Source organism: Callithrix jacchus, chromosome 2 (assembly GCF_049354715.1).
Source record: "Callithrix jacchus isolate 240 chromosome 2, calJac240_pri, whole genome shotgun sequence".
Taxonomy (NCBI): Eukaryota; Metazoa; Chordata; class Mammalia; order Primates; family Cebidae; genus Callithrix; species Callithrix jacchus.
In genome coordinates this window covers 47746073-47768206 of record NC_133503.1, presented here as the reverse complement: position 1 = coordinate 47768206, position 22134 = coordinate 47746073, and the positions used below count along the sequence as shown (strand labels likewise).

Here is a 22134-nt window from a genome sequence, read left to right as displayed (position 1 = left end):
AAGTTGTCTAGGCTGGCCTCAAACTTTTGTGCTTAAGGAATCTTCTCATCTCAGTCTTCTGAGTAGTTGGAATTATGGGTTTGTGTCACCACATCCAGTTTGTCTCTTTTGACTGCAATGTTTGATCCATTTACATTCAAAGTTATTATTGATAAATAAGGACTTAGTCATTTTTTAAATTGTTTTCCAGTTGTTTTGTAGATCCTTTGGTTTCTTTCTTCCTCTCTTGTTTTCTATCTTAGTGATTTGGTAATTTTCTGTAGTGTTAAGCTTTGTTTTCTTTCTCATTCTCATTTTTGTATGAGTTTTGTGGTTACTGTAAAGCTTACCTAAAACATCTTATAGTTATAATAGACTATGTTAAACAGATAGGAGAAGATCCAAGATGGCCAAATAAGAACAACTCTAGAGTGCAGTTCCCAGCAAGAACACAGAGGGTGAGTGATCACAGCATTTCCAAACTAGTTTTTACTGGCCACAGACCAGGAGATTCCTGGGCAGAAAAGTGCCACGAGCTTTCAGTACAGCTATTTTAGCCAGCGCAGCAGATCTCCGCACAAAAACTAACACAAATCTGGGCAACCATTTCAACTGATACCTGGAATGCCTGTGAGACAGAGTCACCCATTCAACTGAAAAAGGGGGCAGAAACAGGGAGCCAGGTGATCTGGCTCAGCAGGTCCCACCCCCACAAAGATCAGCAATCTGAAATGTTCTGGATTGAGAGTTTCACAGCAAGCACAACTGGACTCAGGACAGTCCAGCTCTCTGGGGGAAAGGGCATCCGCCATTACTGAGGCAGTCCACCACTACTGAGGCACCGTTACAGAGGCAGTCCACCATTACTGAGGCAGTCCACCATTACTGATGTGGGCTGCTATTACTGAGGCAGTTCTAACTATACCTCTATAAACAAAACCACAAGGAAATTCACACAGCAGCTGGGCAGAGCCCATGGCAGCTCAACAATGCCTCTGCTGGCAAACTGTGATTAGGCTACCTCCTCGCTGGCAGGGCATCTCTGATAAAAGGTAGCAGCATGTCAGGAAATTATAAATAAAGTTCCACCTTCCTTGGACAGAGCATCTGGGAAAAAAAGGCAGTTATGAGTTCCGCTGCAGCAGACATAAACGTACATGCCCAGCAGCTCTGAATGGAACAATGGAGCTCACAGCTAAGCACCTGAACTCCTATAAGGGACAGACTGTCTCCTCAAGCAGCTCCCTGACCCCCATATATCCAAAGAGACACCTCATAAAGGAGAGCTCAGGCTGACATCTGGAGGGTATCCTTTTGGGAATAGGATAAGAGAAGAAGAAACTGCAGCAACCCTTACTGTTCTTCAGCCACTGCAGGTGATCCCCAGGCAAGCAGGGTCTAGAGTGGACTTCCAGTAGTCCTATGACAGAGGGGCCTGACTGTTAAGAAGGAAAACTAGAAAACAGAAAGAAATAACTTCATCATCAATAAAAAAGATGTCTATTCAGAGACCCCATCCAAAAGCCACCAACTACAAAGACCACAGGTAGATAAATTCACAAAGATGGGAAGAACCCAGTGCAAAAAGGATGAAAACACCCAAAACCAGAATGCCTCTTTTGCTTCAGTGGATCACAACTCCTCACCAGCAAGGGAACAAAACTGGATGGAGAATGAGTCTGATGAATTGACAGAAACAGGCTTCAGAAAGTGAAGCCTGTTAGTAACAAACTTCTCTGAGCTAAAAGAACATGTTCTAACCCAATGCAAAGAAAGAACCTTGAAAAAATTTGGAGAAATGCTAACAAGAATAAACAGCTTAGAGAAGGATACAAATGAATTGATGGAGTTGAAAAACACAACATGAGAACTTCGTGAAGCGTATACAGTTTCAATAACCAAATAAACCAAGCAGAAGAAAGGATATTAGAGATTGAAGATCCACTCAATGAAATAAAATGAGAAGGCAATATCAGAGAAAGAAGAGTAAAAAGAAACAAACAAAGCCTCCAAGAAATATGTGATTATGTGAAAAGACCTAATCTACGTTAGATAGGTGTACCTGAATGTGACAGAGAGAATGAATTGAAGCTGGAAAACACTCTTCAGGATATTCTCCAGGAGAACTTCCACAACCTAGCAAGGCAGGCCAATATTCAAGTCTGGGAAATACAGAGAACACCACAAAGATATTTCTCAAGAAGAGTAACCCCAAGGCACATAATTGTCAGATTCACCAGGGTTGAAATGAAGGAAACAATGCTACGGGCAGCCAGAGAGAAAGGTCAGGTTACCCACAAGGGAAGCCCATCAGACTCACAGTGGATCTCTTGGCAGAAACCCTACAAGCCAGAAGAGAGTGGGGGGCCAATATTCAACATCCTTAAAGAAAAGAACTTTCAACCTAAAATTGCATACCCAGCCAAACTAAGCTTCATAAGTGAAGGAGAAATAAAACCCTTTACCAATAAGCAATTGCTCAGAGATTTCATCACCACCAGGCTTGCCTTATAAGAGCTCCTGAAAGAAGCACTAAATATAGAAAGGAACAACCAGTACCAGCCACTCCAAAAACTTACCAAATGGTAAAGAGTGTTGACAAAATGAAGAAACTGTGTCAACTAATGGGCAAAACAAGCAGCTAGCATCAAAATGGCAGGATCAAATTCACACATAGCCATATTAACCTTAAATGTATATGGGCTAAACGCCCCAATAAAAAGACACAGACTGGCAAATTGGATAAAAAGTCAAAACCCTTTGGTGTGCTGTATCCAGGAAACCCATCTCACATGCAAGGATACATATAGGCTCAAAATAAAGAAATGGAAAAAGATTTACCAAGCAAACAGAGTGCAAACCAAAGTAGGAGTTGCAATCCTTGTCTCTGATAAAATAGACTTTAAACCAACAAAGATCAAAAGAGACAAAGAAGGGCATTACATAATGGTAAAAGGATCAACGCAACGAGAAGAACTAATGATCCTAAATATATATGCACCCAACACAGGAGCACCCAGATACATAAAGCAAGTTCTTAACAACCTACAAAGAGACTTAGACTCCCACACAGTTATAGTGGGAGACTTTAACCCTCCACTGTCAATATTAGACAGATCAATGAGACAGAAAATTAATAAGGATATCCAGGACCTGAACTCAGATCTGGACCAAGCAAACCTAATAGACATCTACAGAATTCTCCACCCCAAACCCACCCTAATAGACATCTACAGAATTCTCCACCCCAAACCCACAGAGTACACATTCTTCTCAGCACCACATCACACCTACTCTAAAATTGACCATATAATTGAAAGTAAATCACTCCTCAGCAAATGCAAAAGAACAGAAATCATAGCAAACAGTCTCAGAACACAGTGCAATCAAATTAGAACTCAGGATGAAGAAACTAACTCAGAACTGCACAACTTCATGGAAACTAAACAACTGGTTCTTGAATGTTGACTGGATGAACAATGAAATGAAGGCAAAAATAAGGATGTTCTTCGAAACCAATGAGAATGAAGACACAATGTACAAGAATCTCTGTGATGCATTCAGAGCAGTGTCTAGAGGAACATTTATAGCAATAAATGCCCACATAGGAAGTTAGGAAAGATCTAAAATCGACACCCTATCATCAAAATTGAAAAAGTTAGAGGAGCAATATAAAAAAAACCTCAAAATCTAGCAGAATACAAGAAATAACTAAGATCAGAGCAGAACTGAAGGAGGTAGAGACATAAAAACCCTTCAAAAAATTAATAAATCCAGGAGCTGGTTTTGTGAAAAGATCAACAAAATAGACAGCCCACTAGTCAGATTAATAAAAAAGAAAAGAGAAAAGAATCAAATAGATGCAATAAAAAATAATAAAGGGGATATCACCACAGATTCCACAGAAATACAAAGTACCATCAGAGATTACTACAAACAACTCTATGCACATAAACCAGTAAACCTGGAAGAAATGGATAAATTCCTGGACACTTGCACCCTCCCAAGCCTAAATCAGGAAGAAGACAAAACCATGAATAGACCAATAAGAAGGGCTGAATTTGAGGCAGCAATTAATAGCCTAACAACCAAAAACAAGCCCAAGTCCAGATGTGTTCATAGCTGAATTCTACCAGACATGCAAAGAGGAGCCGGCACCACTCTTTCAGAAACTATTCCAAACAATTCAAAAAGAGGGAATCCTTCCCAAATCATTTTATGACCCAACATTATCCTGATACCAAAACCCAGCAGAGACTCAACAAGAACAGAAAACTTTGGCCAATATCCATGATGGACATAGATGCAAAAATCTTCAATAAAATACTGGCAAACCAATTGCAACAGCACATCAAAAAGCTTATCCCTCACGATCAAGTAGGCTTCATCCCAGGGATGCAAGGCTGGTTCAACATATGCAAGTCTATAAACATAATCCACCACATAAACAGAACCAAAGATGAAAACTATGTTATTATCTCAATAGATGCAGAGAAAGCCTTTGATAAAATTCAACAGCCCTTTATGCTAAAAGCTCTCAATAAACTAGGTATTGATGGAATGTATCTCAAAATAATCAAAGCTATTTACAACAAACCCACAGCCAATATCATACTGAATGGGCAAAAACTGGAAGCATTCCCTTTGAAATCTGGCACTAGACAAGAATACCCTCTCTCATCACTCCTATTCAATATAGTATTGAAAGTTCTAGCCAGAGCAATCAGGCAAGAAAAAGAAATAAAGGGTATCCAGTTAGGAAAGGAGGAAGTCAAATGGTCTCTATTTGCAGATGACATGATTGTATATTACAAGACCCCATCATTTCAACCCAAAGTCTCCTGAAACTGAGAAGCAACTTCAGCAAAGTCTCAGGATACAAAATCAATGTGCAGAAATCACAAGCATTCCTATACACCAATAACAGACTCAATGAGAGCCAAATCAAGAACTAACTGCCATTCACAATTGCTACAAAGAGAATAAATTACTTAGGAATACAACTAGCAAAGGATATAAAGGACCTCTTCAAGGAGAATTACAAACCACTGCTCAAGGAAATAAGAGAGGACACAAACAGATGGAAAAACATTCTATGTTCATGGTTAGGAAGAATCAATATTGTGAAAATGGCCATACTGCCCAAAGTAATTTATAGATTCAGTGCTATCCCCATCAAGTTACCTATGACCCTCTTCACAGAACTGGAAAAAAACCACCTTAAACTTCATATGGAACCAAAAGAGAGACTGCATAGCCAAGTCAATTCTAAGCAAAAAGAACAAAGCTGGAGGCATCATGCTACCTGACTTCAAACTATACTTCAAGGCTGCAGTAATCAAAACAGCATAGTAGTGGTACTAAAACAGAGATATAGACCAATGGAACAGAACAGAGGCCTTGGAGGCAATGCCACACGTCTACAACCATCTGATTTTTGACAAACCTGACAAAAACAAGCAATGTGGAAAGGAGTCCCTGTTTAATAAATGGTGTTGGGAAAACTAGCTATCCATGAGCAGAAAGCAGAAACTGGACCTCTTCCTGACACCTTACACTAAAATTAACTCCAGATGGATTAAAGACTTAAACAGAAGACCTAACACCATAAAAATGCTAGAAGAAAACCTAGGCAAAACCATTCAGGACATAGGCATCAGCAAGGACTTCATGACTAAAACACCAAAAGCATTGCTAATAAAAGCCAAAATAGACAAATGGGATCTGATTAAACTCCACAGCTTCTGCACAGCAAAAGAAACAATCATTAGAGTGAACTGGCAATCAACAAAATGGGAAAATTTTTTTTCGATCTACCCATCTGTCAGAGGGCTAATATCCAAAATCTACAAAGAACTGAAACAGATTTATAAGAAACAAAACACCCATTCAAAAGTGGGTGAAGGACATGAGCAGACGCTTTTCAAAAGAAGACATATATGAGGCCAACAAACATATGAAAAAATGTTCATCATCACTGGTCATTAGAGAAATGCAAATCAAAACCACATTGAGATACCATCTTACACCAGTTAGAATGGCGATCATTAAAAAATCTGGAGACAGCAGATGCTGGAGAGGATGTGGAGAAATAGGAACACTTTTACATTGTTGGTGGGAGTGTAAATTAGTTCAACCATTGTGGAAGACAGTGTGGCTATTCCTCAAGGACCTAGAAATAGAAATTCCATTTGACCCAGCAATCCCATTACTGGGCATATATCCAAAGGACTATAAATTGTTCTATTATAAAGACACATACACATGTATGTTCACTGTGGCACTGTTTACAATAGCAAAGACAGAACCAGCCCAAATGCCCATTGATGATAGACTGGACAGGGAAAATGTGGCACATATACGCCATGGAATACTATGCAGCCATAAAAAGCAGTGAGTTAGTGTCCTTTGTAGGGACATGGATGAATCTGGAAACCATCATTCTCAGTAAACTGACATAAGAACAGAAAAGTCAAACACCACATGTTCTCACTTATAGGACGATGTTGAACAATGAGAACACATGGACACAGAGAGGGGAGCATCACACACTGGGGTCTGTTGGTGAGGACTAGGGGAGGGACAGAGGGGGTTAGGGAGTTGGGGAGGGATACTATGGGGAGAAATGCCAGATATAGGTGATGCTGGGATGTAGGCAGCAAACCACGTTGCTATGTATGTACCTACTCAACAATCCTGCATGTTCTGCACATATTCCCCAGAACCTAAAGTGCAATAAAATATTAAAAAAGATAACTTTAGTTGCATATGAATACTCTAGACTTTTATATTCCCCATTTATATTTTTACTGTCACAATTTACATTTTTTAATATTGTACTTTATTGTAGCTATAGTTATTTTGACCATCTTAACTTTGAATCTTCATACTAGCAATTTGAAAGATTTATATACCACCATTATAGTAATGAAGTGGGGATTACTTTATTATTATTTTTTATTTCTGAGGGATAACTTTGTGGGTATAGTATTCCAGACTGGTATTTTTTTCTTTCAGTACTTTGAATGTTACCTCATTTTCTCCTGACTTTCAAGGTTCCTGCTAAGATATTCACTGGCAGTTTAATGGGGATTCCTTTTACGTCACTTGCTGCTTTTCTCTTGGTGCTTTTAAGATTCTGCCTTTGTATTTTGACATTTTGATAGAAATGTGCCTTTGGAATGAATTTGTTTGGTGACTTTTGAGCTTCATGGATCTGAAAGTTCATTCTCTTCTAAGACTTAAGCTTTCAGCAGTTATTTCATTAAATAAACTTTGTATGTCTTTTTCTTTTTTCTTTCTTTGAAGTCCACAATGTGAGCATTTGTTCATTTAATGGTGTCCCATAAGTCCTGCAGGTTTTCTTCACTCTTTAAAAAATTTTCCCTATTTTCTTCTAAGTAGGTTATATCAAGAGGCCTATCTTCAAGTTCAGAGACTTTTTCTTCTGCTTTATATATTCTTCTGTCGAAGCTCTCAATTGTATATTTTTCAAAAATTTAATTCATTGAATTCTTCAGCTCCAAGATTTCTGTTTGGTTCTTTTTAAATGATATCTATATTTTTGTTGAATTTTTCATTCGGATCATGAGTTGTTCTGATTTCATTGACTTTTCTGTCTGTGGTCTATTGTATGTCACAGAGTTTCTTTAGGATCATTATTTTGATTATTTTTCGGGAAATTTGTGAAATTTAATTTCTCTGTGGACAATTACTGGAGATTATATCCCTTTGATGATGTCATATTTTCTTGGTTTTTCATGTGTCTTATGTCCCTCTGTTGATGTCTGTGCCTCTGATGAAACAGTCATCTCCTCCAATTTTAGAGTAGCTTTCATAGGGAAAGATTTTCACTGGCATATGAGTCCTAGGTTGATCAGAGTATGTTGCCTCTGGTTGCGGGTGGGGACAGTAGAGCAGTCTCCATGTAGTTTTTTCAGCTGAGATTGACATGCTTGATAAATGCAGCTGATTCAGTGGCTGAGACTCAAGAGTTTGTAGCAGCAGTGGTGGCAGGGTAGGTTTTTAGAAATCTCAGTGGCAAAGTCTTTAGGGAGGGTCCTCTTGTTTTTGTTTTCCCCACAAAACAAAAAAAGTAGAAGAAGTAGCTGAGGGGATTCCTCTTGGTGTTGGGTCTGACACAGGCCACAGGCAGCCATAGTGGTGCTGTGTTCCAGAGTACAGCTGCTTGGAGTAGCTGTGGAGTTTGGGTCCTGGATTCAATGTCTTGTTTTACTATTGTAGAACCTGTAATGTGGGTGCAGGTTCACTCTCTGTGACACATGAATGAAGCTCTCCCACTAAACTGAGGACTGTTACTCTGAGGTACTCCCCAGCAGCTTGGGCTCAGAGGTCAGGTACGTAGTTGTGACTCTGATGCTGGGGGTCAGAGCACGACACTGGTATGGCTCTGGAGAGAAAGGAGTGTTCCGGAAATGTTGGCCTGGAGCCAACAGGGTGCAGTGGCAACTTAGGCATCAGGAGAGGAAGTGGCAGATCACGGTGACTCTGACCCTGGAGAGTTGGAACACAACAGTGGCCCAGGGTGTGTGAGTCCAGGTGTAGTGGCAGAGAATTCCTCAGAATGGAGGGGCACAGCTGTGGCTTGGGCTCTAGGAGGTGGGGAACACTGCAATGACAGCTCAACACCTTGGGGAGGTGGAACACCTCAGCAGCTCAGACTCGAGAGGGCTGGTTCAGATCCAACTTTGCGGTTGCTTAGCCCAAAGAGTAGGGTGAAATAGCACAGCCAAGACTCTGTTTCCCTGGATGGTAGGGCATCATATCAGCTCAGGCACCAGGGGTGCAGCTGCTCTGGTGAGACAGTCTGGGGATCCCCAGTGGGCTTGGTGACAAATAGGCTTGAATGCTGGGGCTGTGGCTACTCCCCTCGGTTGACACTCTGACTCTGAGGGGTGAGGTACAAGGTTGTAAGGCTCTGGGGAGTCAAACATGCTCTGCTGGCTCAGGCATGATTTATCCCTCCCTTATCCAGCTATCAGAGGGCAGGCATGTTGCCTGCTCTGCTCCTTGTGAGATGATTCCCTTATGGAGCCTAAGGCCGGCACAAAGAGGGTACTCAGTGCATAATTGTGGAGTTAATAAATGCATTGAAATCATCAGGCAAGAGGATCTTCCTTTTACATACACATGCAGACACACACATATGATTGGGATGTTTTTTCTTTTCCGGAAATGGGATCATATTATAATCATTGTATTGCTTTCTTTTCTTCTCCTTCTTCCTTGTGTAATATCTTAGGGATCTTTCCTTGACTCTGTGAAGACCCACTCATTCATTTTAACTGCCGGATAATCACTCCTGTATTGATAAACATTTGAGTTCCTTCAGTGTCTCATGGTTTCTAGCCTCTTGCAAAGGCCTCTTGCTACACAGGTATGAGTGCTTCTTCAGGAAAGACACCTGAGCAGGACTCCTATTTACTGGGTCAGTTGCCTAAAATCTAAATTTTCCTGAAAGACAAGCTGAACTGAGGAGAAATTCCTTTCCCCGGGAGTGGTAGGGAGTGTCAGTCCTGGGCTTGTACCATGAACTTGGCAAGCACACACACACACACACACACACACACACACACACACACACACGTTTCTGTTCCAGCCTGCTCACCAGGAAACCAAACCTATTTTTAAAACAGGAACTAATTCATGTTAGCATCTTTTGTGGAAGCACACTCAACATGAACGTCCTCAAATTTGAGTTCTAGTATCTGATTTGCCACAAACTTCCAAGAAAATGTAGGACAAGGCACGTAGCCTCTATGGTCTTAAATGGGATTGGAGGAGATAAGGACTAGAGGAATAGACACATTACTGTTCAAGGGCACTTTCAGTGCAAACCTTCCAGGGTGAGGCTTTGGTTTTCTGCCCTTGACCCCAGGTTTGCCCATAGGAGACACAAAACAGGGAGCAGATGCTTTAAAAGGCAGTCAGCTTTCCCAGGTGAATCAGTCAGCAGCTTGGTAACCTAAGCCCTGGTCAGCAGCCCCACCTTCTTTTTGGAGCCTCAGCTGATCCGTGAAGAGGGCATATTTTACATCTCATGCAGAAGGAAGTCTGGAGAAAGCCTTGCCCGAGACTTAGTCTGCATTTCTGACGACTGCTGGGCTCTACCACCGCAGATGCCTGGTTTGGTGTTTCTGACAAAGAAGTAGAGCAGAGTGGTGAGGATAAAGGACCTGGGGTCACACTGCCTTGGTTTCAATCCTGCTGGCAGACAGGGCTGGAGCAAATCACTCAGACTCTTAGTTGCCTTATCTTTAGGAGGGGGGTGAATATTAAGTGAGGGGTTTTCACATGAGCACACAGGTGCTCAATAAGCATTGATTATCATTGTTAATGTCCACAACAAACAGAGCTTTTAAGGTAACCAATGGTGTCTGATGAATTAGTATATAGATCCATAGTGTATAGGAAGCTACAAGGCTAACATTCTGATCATATTTCTGCCACTGGCTCCCTCCAAAATCAGTCCTCTGCTTATTCAAACTGAAAAAAAGTGTTCCCTAAACTGGCCTAGATGGTAATCCTAGCATTTTTTGATAATGGCTCTTTCTTAGTCTGGGATTGTCTTCCTACCTATTTTCTGCTTATCAAAATCCCATCATTCAAGGCCCCCAATCACACGACACCTCCTCCATAAAACTTTGTTTTTCCCATTGAGAAGTGCTAACTTTGTTTTCATATTGAATGTATATCTATTTACCGATGATTCCCAAGTCTGTATTTTCCATAGAGACCTTTCTTCTAAATACCACACTTATGAACAGTTCTACCCACCGCCCCACTCAGCCAGGCCTGCTCCCCTGGCAGGCCTCCTCCTGACCTTCATGTGAGATAGATCAAGCGCCAATTGTAACAATAGAAAAAACAAGCTGTTATTCCTACTGTCACACACAATACAGCATCCAACACAGCATATACTTTCCTGAAAAAAGCATTTTCTCACCAAAATGTATCTGTTAGTTTTCCTCACATACCAAGCAATTCTCCAGCAGACACCAACTGGGTGTCCTATAATTCAGTTCAGTTATGACACTATCTACCTGAAGATAGTGTCAGATCCCACAGTTTAAGAGCCCAGCCTCACAAAATTGCCCTCCACTTTGGATGTTAGTCACACGTCCCTGGCTGTGAGCTGTGCTTCTGACTAGCTAGCTGTAAGTTAGGGGTTCCCATGACTCCTTCTTTGTGTTTGATTAATTTGCTAGAGCAGCTCACAGAACTTGGACACACTTTACTTACATTTATCCATTTATCATAAAGGCTATCATAAAAGATAAGGATGAACAGCCAGATGGAACAGATGCATAGTTTAAGGTATGTGCGAAGGGGCACAGAGTGTGCCACCCTCCCAGCACCTCTACTGATTGATCAACCAGGAAGCTCTCTGAACCCTGTCCTTTTGGGGTTTTATAGATGCTTCATTATGTAGCATGACTGATTAAATCATTGACCATTGGTGTGATTAGCTCATCTTTAGCTCCCCTCTCTTCCTCAGAGGTCAGGAGAGTAGGGATTGAAAGTTCTAATCTAATCAGATAGTTGATTTTCCCCTGGCTAAGGAGTCCACCTTTAGAACCTTTAGGACAAAAGATGTTCCTATCCTCCAGGAAATTCCAAGGGATTTAGGAGCTCTGTGTCAGATGATCATGTCACTTAGGAAATCATAAAAGTTTTAAGGGCTCTGTCTCAAGAACCAGGGGCAGAGACCAAATATGTATTTCCTCTTTTTTTTTTTTTGAGTTGAGGTCTTACTATATTTCCCAGGTTGGTCTCAAACTCCTGAGTTCAAGCAATGCTCCTGCTTTGGTGGTCAAGGTGCTGGGATTACAGGCATGAGCCGCCATGCCTACCATGTGTTTTTTATTGTCACACTTTTACACAACCTCCATCAGTTCATGGCTCCTTTAATCCTAGGTGCTCAAGCCTTCTCTCATACCCCACATCTCATGCAACAGTCAATTCTGCCTCAACCTACAAAATAAACCAGACTGTTATCTCTTCTCATCACCTCCACTGCTACTCCTGTTGAAAGAAAAAACTTTTGAAAAATTAACACCATTTAATTGAGCAAAGAATGATCCACAAACTGGGAACCCCGACTCTTGCCCCACTCCCACCAGAACAGGAACAATTTCAGATAGCTCCAGGCTGCAACTTGAGCAGGCAGCATTTATGGACGGAAAACAGAAATGAGCTACAGAGGCTGCTTGACTGGTTACAGTTCAACATTTGCCTTATTTGATCATGGTTTGATCAGTTGGCTACCTCTAACTGACTGCAGCTCCGCTGCTGTGATTGGCTGAGACTCAGCTTTTTGTTACAAAAGTATACACCCAAGTTATTTTAAGTCAGTTTATGTACTAAGTTAGGTTACAGTTTGTAACATAAGAAATCAAGTATGTAGGCATCCTGAGGCCAAATCTACTTTAATATTATTCTTAAGAAAAGAAAAATGCTCAAAACATTCTGAGCTGTGTGAGATATGCAAAATGTTTAAGGCTCAGAGACATGAGCATGGGACTTTCAGTAGTGTCTCCTGCACCCATGCCCTGGCTCCATTTTTAAAGACATTTTGTTCCCGACTAGTTGCCTCACCCATTCTCTTCATCTTCCTGGAATCTGTGAAAGAAATAACAATGCATAGCCAATCAATAGCTTGTGCAATTTTAATGTAAATTATTGGTAAGTAACTTAGGAACTGCTGCTTTTTCCTTTAAAAACCCACCTGTAATTGCTGCTAATTCCAGAGCGTATTCAGGGCAACTTGAATCTGTACTTCTGGGTTGCAGTCCTCAAACTTGACTCAAATAACCTCTCTACTTACATTAAGTTTGCCTCAGTTTTGTTTTCCTTGGGGGTGACCCCCTGGCCCAGCCACACTCTTGCTCTCATTACTGCAATAGCTTCCTTCCAGTCTCCTTGCTTCACCCTTGTCCTTTTCCACTCAGTCTATTTTCAATACAGCAGCTGGAGTGATTCTTTCAAATCGTAAGTCATATCACACAAAAATTCTCCAATGGCTGCCATTTCACTCAGATGAAAGCCACCATCCTTAAAATGATCTTGCAAGCTCTATATACCCAGGTCCCTGTTACCGCTCTGATTTCATTTCCTGTAAATCTCCCCGTGCTGGCCAATCTTCCTATGGCACTTATTCTGCACTCTTTTCTACCCTGTGCTGTGCCCCCAGGAGGCTGGCCTCTATGGGCTTCCTCCACAAAGCTCTCTTACTCTTTGGCTTCCAGTTATATTCAGTCAGGGGGTGATGGAAGGTGAGAGGATGGAGAATTTATTCTGCTGGCCTCTTTCTATTCATGATCTTGGCTAGGTCATGGCTATGCTCCTCTATCAAAGACATAGCTCCTGGCCCTGTGCCCTGGCTGCAGCCAGCTCTTGCTAGATTCCACCAGCTACCCCTCCTCTTGTGCCTTCAGGCCTAAGGATATTATGACTTCTTTTTATTTCTAGTCGTGGAGGGTCTCATCATCTTTGCTGGTTTACCTTAACCCTGCCCACACTTTTGTAATGAAGCTCCTTCTTCATTCTTTCTTTAATTATGCCCTTGAGGGTGCCTACTTCCTTTACCTTTCTCACTATGTTCAAGTCACACTTTCTTCTGCTCTTCCTCTATCATGCTGGTCACCCTCCTGCCCCCAGGCCTTTGCTTTGGCTCTTCCTTTTCCCCTGGCATGTTCTTCCCCTGGCTGCCCCTGGATCCTTTCCTCATGTCCTTTCAGTCTTTGCTCAGTTGTCATTTTCTCAGTGATGACTTCTGTCTCTCTGCCCTTCTGAAAACTGCAGCCCCTCTACTCTGGCAGACCCTCCTTTTTCCTCATAAGACTTTCCACCTGTAACAAACTATACAATTTACTTATTTATGACGTTTCTTGCCTTTCTCCTTTCGCTAGCATGTGAAAGCTACATGAGGGAGATATGTTGTCATTTTTTCTTGCTGATGTATCCTCTAGACTTAGATCAATGGCTGGGTGTAGAAGGTGATCAATAAATATTTGTTCACTGAATAATTTGTGGAATAAATGACATATCCTTATCTCTTATTGGATCTCTATTAGTTTCCTAGAACTATTCTAACAAAATACCACAAACTGGGTTGAAATAATAGAAATCAATTGTCTTATAGTTCTGGAAGCTAGAAGTCGAAAATCAAGGCATTAGCATGGCCATGCTCTCTCTGAACCTGTAGGGAGAATCGTTTCTTGTCTTTTTCTAGTTTCTGGTGGTTTGCGGGCAATGCTTGCTAGCTTGTGGCTATGTAACTCCAATCTCTGCTTTTGTTGTCACATGGAGTGTTCCTTGTGTGTCCTTGTCTATTCAGAGATTTTTGAGACAGAGTGTCACTCTGTTGTCACCAGGCTGGAGGTCAGTGGCGCAATCTCTGCTCACTGCAAGCTCTGCCTCCCAGGGTCAAGCAATTTTCCTGCCTCAGCCTCCCAAGTAGCTGGGATTACAGGCACGTGACACCACACCAAGCTAATTTTTGTATTTTTAGCAGAGTTGGGGTTTCACCATGTTGGCCAGGATGGTCTCGATCTCTTGACCTCGTGATCTACCAGCCTCTGCCTCCCAAAGTGCTGCAATTATAGGCGTGAGCCACTGCGCCCAGCCCAGGTTGTTTTTTCGAGGACAGTTTTATAAGGTCATATTGTATTAGGGAACTACCCTACTCTAGTATAACGTCATCTTAAATAATTATATCTACAACAAATGTGTTTCTGAGTAAAGTCAGATTCTGAGGGTTAGGAATTCAATGTGTCCTTTTCTGGGGGACACAATTCAACTGACAATGGGATCTTTTCAGTTTTTTCCTGGAAGTATAGTACCTAAGTTACTATTGCTTCAACTAGATTACAAATTTTCTAAGAAAAAAATTCAGTTTTATATCTGTAATGGCAAACTGGTGGTTCTCGGGTTGAATTTAGTCTGCAGGCAAGTTTGTCTTGAAGTATATAGCACTTTGAAAGATTTTTTTGAGATAATTTATAAACATTTATTTATTTATTTTTAACATTTTCTTACAGAAAGGGCATTTATATGTTGCCCAGGCTGGTCTTGGACTCCTGCCTTAGCCTCCCATAGCTTATGAACATTAAACGTTAGGAAGCTTCAGCTACAAATCTGGATTTCTGGTTTTCATGACAAATAAGAATGTCTGGTTACACAGCCTGTCTTGCACCATGTTCCTCATTGCCCAAAGCCTAGCAGGGGCTTCTTCTTAGAGCAGCGCCCTCCATGCCCCACAGGTACACACTCCCTGTTGTTGCCCCAACCTTGACACCAGTGAAACTGTCTTTGCAAAGATTATGGCAGTGAGAGAAGTTTAATATGACTGATTTCACCTTGCTTCTAGCCTCACAGGCTGGCTGTCTTTCCACATCCCTAGGTATAGGTCAAGCTAACCATAGGAGAAATTTAGTTTATAGTTTAACTTTGAAGCAAGGATGAATTCCCTCATTGTTTGGGGGCTGAAACTGCTTTGGAAGAACTAATGAAAAACCATAAGATTAAGATTATGGGAGGGACCTGAAATTTGCTAAAATGTAGATATAGTTTCTATGATCCCTTATTGCTCAGGAGTCACGTGGTCAGAAGTCACAAGATTTGTGACTCTCCCAGCTGCTTCTGTAGGTAAAACACTATTGTAGAACCTAAAATTGGTCTTTTGAGATATCTTTCAGTCTCTTACATTCTGACAACTGAGTGACCCCATCCGGATTCACAACTCATGACTTCACTTGTCCTGTGTTTCCCATCTAGAAATGAACTCAGTGCATGAGGATCATTTTCCACATTCCTATGATTGCATCTCCAACCAATCAGCAGCACCCACTCCCTAGCCCCCTGCCCACCAAAGTATCTTTGAAAAACTCTTAACCCTAAACTCTGAGTCTTCGGGGAGATTGACTGAAGTGATAACCCTGGTTCTTCTGCATGGCTGGCCTCATGTTAATCAAAGGTTTTCTTTGCTGCAATACCCCAGTCTCAGTGAACTGGTTTTGTTTTTGCAGCAGGCAGAAATAATCCATCAGGCAGTTCCAGTGGGATCAGCTGCCACTTGTCTCCTGGACAGCTTTCTCATTTCTATCAGCTGCCTGGCCCTTACAGACATATAAGTTTGTAACCCCTGAACACCAAGCAAATATCAAGGAGACAAAAGGTATTCCATAATGATGGCAATGACAGTGATGGTGGTGAGTTGAGGGTGGGTTGGAGCTCCACTTTTTTTTTAACCATATACTTTTGAGGCTTTCCCAATCTAGCCTTATATCCACTGCTCCAAGATGTTTGGTGGTAAGTTCTCTGTCTTCATCTTACTTATTAGCAGCATTTGACATAGTTACCTTCTGCTCTTGAAATACTTTCTTCACTTGAATTCTGTAGCATCTTAGCCTTTGGTGCACATCCTCTCACTGGCTGGTCTCTCTCTCTCTCTTTTGCTGGTTTTGTACCCCTTTCTTATTCATCTAAAAATTGGTATGCTTGCAGGGCTCATTCTTGATATATCCTCTCTGTATTCTATCCTCCACTTTCTCTCTTAGGAGATATTATTTGGTCTTCTAACTTTACATACCCTCTACACAGTGACAACTCCCAAATACTTACCTTCAGCTTTTAACTTCCCCCTGAACTCCAGATTGCTTTGCCCATATTTGCTTGGATGTACTAAAGGACTATTAAATATCACATATTTATTACATATACAAAGCCAAACTTCTGGTTTCAATTCACAAAGCTTCTTTTATCCTAGAATTTAACATTTCAATAAATATTAAATTATTTCAGTTTTTCAGGTAAAAATGTTATAACTACTCTAGAGTAGCTTTTTTCCTCTCTCATACATTCAATGTATCAACACATGAAGATTCCTGAAAAAGATGAAATTCTTCTCAAGAATTCTTGACTGCAACGTGGGAAACTTGTGTGAGTTTCTAGTCTGCTGCTCTGTGGAATTTGGACTAAAGACTACAATAGCAACTCTTACTTGAGTTTCTAGTCTGCTGGCCTGCCCTATGGATTTCAGATTTGCCAACCCTCACAGTTATAGAATCCCATTAGTTAATTTTTTTTCTCTCCCTTTCTCTATCTGTATCAACTTTTATCGGTCCTGTTTCTCTGGAGTACCTTGACTAATACACCATTATTTCAAAATATAATACCTAAGCCCTTTTTATCGCCTCTACCAATATCACTTTGGTTCAAGACATCATCATCTCCCTGCTGGATGTTACAATTGCTGCATATCTGGAGTTCCATCTATAGCCTATTTTCCGTGGGGCAGCCAGACTGACCCTTTAAAACCATAAATCAGGGATGTTACTTTTCTCTTTAGTGTCCTTCATTGGCTCTTACCTTATTCAGAATAAAAGCTGAAGTCCTTAGATGACCTCCAAGGCCCTACACTGTATCATCTCTGGTGGCAACATGATCAGAGAGACTCATCCCTCCTGCACCCCACTCCCTGCCTCAGCTCTCATCTCCTGGGCTTTGCATAAATGGTTAGCTGGCTCCAGAGATTTCAGTCCTTCCTAGGCCTTTTTCATTGTATGTCCTAGTAGTCATGGGAGAATACACAATGTGTCCCATGTATCAGTGCTTTCTTCTGCTGCTTTCTCTGACTTCATCTCTGTGCCCTCCCCACCTCACTAGCCTTCAGCCACACTTCCTTTAACATGCCAAGCAAGTTCCTACTTCAGGGCCTTTGCCCCTGCCTGGACATCTCTTTGCTCTAATAAATTCATCAGGCTACCCAGGAGCAGAACAGCACTAGTTTCTTGCATCTCAAGGGAAGCAATGACTTCATCCAGAATGGACCATTCATTTATGACTTGCTGCAGTGTGTGTCTCAGCCAACTGTCTATGGTGCCATCTATGACTGATGGCCTGGGATCCGTCCAATGGTTGGTTTTGATCATTTATAGTCTGATTGTTGTAGCTGTGTAAGAGTGATGTGCAGACCAGTCAAGGAGCAATGATAAGTCTGCACGTTTGGCAGCATGTGTAAGTTAGAGCCTGGGGCTTCTCATCACTGTCTGATTTTCATGTATATCCCAGTTTTAAGTGACTGCTTTCTAAAGAAACCCTTCTCCTTTCATTGGGGGCCCAAGAAAACATTGCAATTCGTACTCAAAAACACTGTGCTTCGGTAAGGGAAACACATGAGAAATCATATGGGAAGTAGGTACTTTAAATAAATCTGCACAGGGAAAACATCCTCTTTGGTGACAATGTGATCAGAGAGGCCCCATCCCTCCTGCACTCTACTCCCCGCCTCAGCTGTCATCTCCTGGGCTTTGCATAAATGGTCAGCTGGCTCCAGCGATTTTAGTCCTACCTAGGCCTTCCTCACTGTGTGTCCTAGTAGTCATGGGAAAACATGCAATATATCCCATGTATCAGAAACATGATCCTTCTGGGCTGTGGAATCACCTAGACCTGGCTCAGTCTTGAACATTCATAAATGTTGGGAGAAGGGAGGGAGTTGGACAAGTTATATACTCCTCTTTAACCATTTCCTTACTTACAAAGTAGAAATGATGCCTACATAATGAGGCTGTTATGAGATTTAAATGAAATAATGTATAGTGAGAGCCTGACCCATAGTAAACATTCAGTAACCATACATACCAGTTTTAAGTGGCTGCTTTCTGAAGACTCAGGATGAATCAGCATGGAGATGGTGAGCAAAGTTTCAGAGACAGGCTTGAGACCCTTTCCTCTGGGTCTGGGCTGGTGTGTGCAGTGGATACTCCTGACTTCTTCAGTGGTACTGACCCCTAGGCCATTCTTCGCCTGATCATACAAGTGTTTCTCTCAGAATATAAACTTGATCAGGCCACTGCTCTCCTTAAAATGCTGGTGATACTGACCTCAAGTTCAGCCTCTAAATAGCTTGCAACACAGGCCCAGCAGGACCCCACCTGCTCTTGGCTCACACCTCCTCTTCTTTGGGCCTCTCACCAGGATCCTCTCACCACTGTGCTCTAGGCATGAAGCAAACATTGGGGAGCAGTGCTCCTTGAGCTTGGTGGTGAGAGCGGTCCTGCTTTCATCCATCCTTGCTGGCATTCAACCATATTTTCTCCATTGCCTTTGCAAGGTCTCATGAGAGGTTTTCTGAAATTTAGCCACACTGTGTCAACTGCATTCTCCTGCTCCACTGCTTATGTGAAACAGGAATGAGGTTAGTCTGGTGAGACAAGTTTTGCATGCATATCTGTAGTTTTGCTGTATTTTTTTTCTAGTTCTTTTTTTAATTGACACATAGTAATTGTACACATTTATGGGCTAGAGTGTGTTGTTTCAATATATCTATATATCTTGTAATGATTAAATAAAAGTACTTAGCATATCCATCATCTCAAACATCATTTCTTTTTTTGTGGTGAGAACATTCAAAATCCTCTCTTCTATGTTGAAATATATGACACATTGTAAACTATAGTCCCCTTCCCGTGTAATAGAATACCAGAACTTATTCCTCCTGTGTAACCCTAACTTTGTACCTGTTGACCGATCTCTCCCGGTTCTGTCATGTATTTGGGTTTTCATCCCCTCACCTGTAAAATGCTGGGCGTAATCAGGTGATTTCCTGGATTCTCTTCCTGCACACCAGAAGTTGGGGCTTTGCGTGTTCACTAGTGAGGAGCTGGCTCATTGATGCTGCTAGGTTGTGGTGAAATGCTGCACCCACAGCTCTAACTTTATCAGAGAGCCAAGGGAGGCCTTTGCAGAGAGAGGCTGGGTGGAGATCACTTTAAAGGGGTGGCAGGCCAGTCCTGTGGGCCAAGTCAGTCACGGAGGGAGCAAGAACAGCAGTCTTGATCTGTGAGATGTTCTCTGCCCTCCTCCCCCACTCTGGCTGCCCCTACAAGAACCAAACTGTGTATCTCAATCCTAGAATGTGAGGAATGTGCTGCAGGCCCATAGGCAAGAAGCGATCTGCTGAGAGGCAGGGAGGAGCCCTGTTCCCCAGGCCTGACAGTGCAAGAGCTGTGGGCCTGCAGGCTGGGCTGGGCCGCCCCTCCCACCCTCCCTGGGCCTCCTGCTGTAGCCGGGATATCAAAGGCTGCATTGTGCATTGAGCAAGCCTCGGTCCCTCGTGTGCCAGGGAGGAGGCGGGAGGAGGGACACCGTTGGGAGGCTGTCCCTTGCAGCACTTTTCTGGCTGGTGTTCCCAAGGGCCTCGGCCAGGGTAGGATGGTACACACATGGGTGGCTGCTTCTGCATCCCCGGGGAGCGGAGTCTGACCTGGGGCCCAGGTGAGTTTCCCAGGGGGCCCTTGGCCTGTGGCTTGGCTAAGGTGGATGGTCCAGTGGAGGCTCAGGGATCTGCTGGGTTGGGGAAACTTTTCTCCCAAAGATGGGGAGATGACTGTGCTTTCTCGCTGCCTTTCCTTCCTCCCTGGTTAAGTGTTTGTCATGCTGGCTTTGTAAAAAGGGAGTAAAGCCTGGAAACATCTATTTTTTCCTGAAGAAAGAGGCTTTGAGCTCATTCTGTCAGGAGCTGAGCAGCACTGCTCCTGGCTGCCACTCCCAGGGTGTGACTAAGCCCTTCCTTCCTTTTTTCCTGAGATTCGCCAGGACAGGAAGAAAGTTCAGGCTGTGAGTTCCTCTGTGGCCTATGGGTGGTCATAAACTTGGCCTTAGTCACTGAAGCCTATTTTTGTCAGGGTTGCTGTTACAGGAGAAAAACAGGCAGTTTCCTGCCTCCATCTCTTACAGTGTGATTTGTGTGTGTTCATGTGTGTGAATGTGCATCAAGTTGAGGCAATGGAGAGTTGTTGCTCTAAGAAATTGTCCAGTCATGGGAGAGTGACTTAGGGTGACCAGCCATTCTGGTTTGTGTGGGACTGAGGAATTTGCTGGGATATGTCAGTTCCAGGCCAACCAGGCTGGTTGGTCTCCCTGAAACAACCTTCTTGCTTTTTTTAGGAAGAGAATCAAGGTAGGGCCTTGTGTTCTCTTGTGTGGTGTTTATCAAGAAGAGTGGTGGCTTTGGGGAAATGTGGGGATAAATTGGGGAGGGAGTCTTGCTTGGGAGGTAGGGGAACATTGCTCCAAGGAATCATTCCTAACCCTTGTTAGAAATCTGTGTCTTCCTGGAGTGCTGCCATAGTTCCTGAGAGGAGGAGCCAAGGAGCATCCCCTAGTAAAGGGCTTTCTACTCTCTGACAGACAACTTTCTTCTGTAGTCTTATGATTTGGGCTTGTAGAAGGCACTCGAGGTCCTTAAAGTGAACCAAGCAACCATATTCTGCTTCCTCTGCTTGAAGTCTTGGCCTAGGCACCTTGGCACCTATAGCAGGGAATGCCTTCCGGAAAAAGGCAGCCTCTGGGCCTAAAACTATAAGCAAAACAAACCCCAAACGATGCCCTTGGCACAAAAGGCATGGCTTTAGCTGTGAACCATTGTGCATTGCCAGATTTCTCAGATGTAAACATTTTTCAGTCCCTCCCACTAAATCCTATTGTCATTGTGCCCCATAGCAGCAGAAACAGCATGAAGGGAGACATACAGGACCACTGGTCCGGAAGTCAGGGATCAGGGTTCTAGATCTGACTCCATCTAGCTGTAGTTAGGCAGGTATCATCTTGGCTACTCACCCGGTCTTTGAGGCCAAAGTGTCTGGATTTGATCTTGGTTCTTATACTTGCCTTGACAATGTATTTAACTTCTCTGTGTTTTAGTTTCCTTATCTGCAGCTTTTATGAAATGATTATGCCTTCTTCACAGAGTTGTGGTGGGGATTAAATCGACATGTAAAACAGCCTGGTGCACAGTTAAGCACAGTAAAATTAACCATTGTTAATTCCATTTTGACGACCCTAGTATATCTCACTCTCTCTCTAAACCTCCATTTGGTCATCTATACAATTTTAGGGTTGTAAACTGCTGTGTAGAGGTGTCTCAGGGAGCTCTGCTCCTGTTCCCTCTCATCCCTACCTGGAGTGGCTCTACTTTTTCTGTCCTTCAACCAAAGATTTCCTGTAGAACAATTACGCAGCTCAAAACAAACAAACAAAATATTGATAAAGGTCAAAATCTTAATAACACTATTATTCAATTACTTTATTTTTTCACCTTCTTTTTGCCATTAATTACTGGCTGGCACT

General features: G+C 42.4%; 1 protein-coding gene across 2 annotated transcripts in view; it reads left to right on the top strand.

Annotated features, from left to right (window-relative positions):
- Window positions 1-20187: 20187 nt before the first annotated feature.
- SH3TC2 (SH3 domain and tetratricopeptide repeats 2) overlaps window positions 20188-22134 on the top strand; it is a 71419-nt gene continuing 69472 nt past the window's right edge. For both annotated transcript variants that reach the window (XM_002744351.6, XM_035288165.3), the window contains exon 1: window positions 20188-20280. In XM_002744351.6, the coding sequence (XP_002744397.3) occupies window positions 20229-20280 (52 nt within the window). In that variant the 5' untranslated portion in view covers window positions 20188-20228. The remainder of the gene's footprint in view (window positions 20281-22134) is intronic.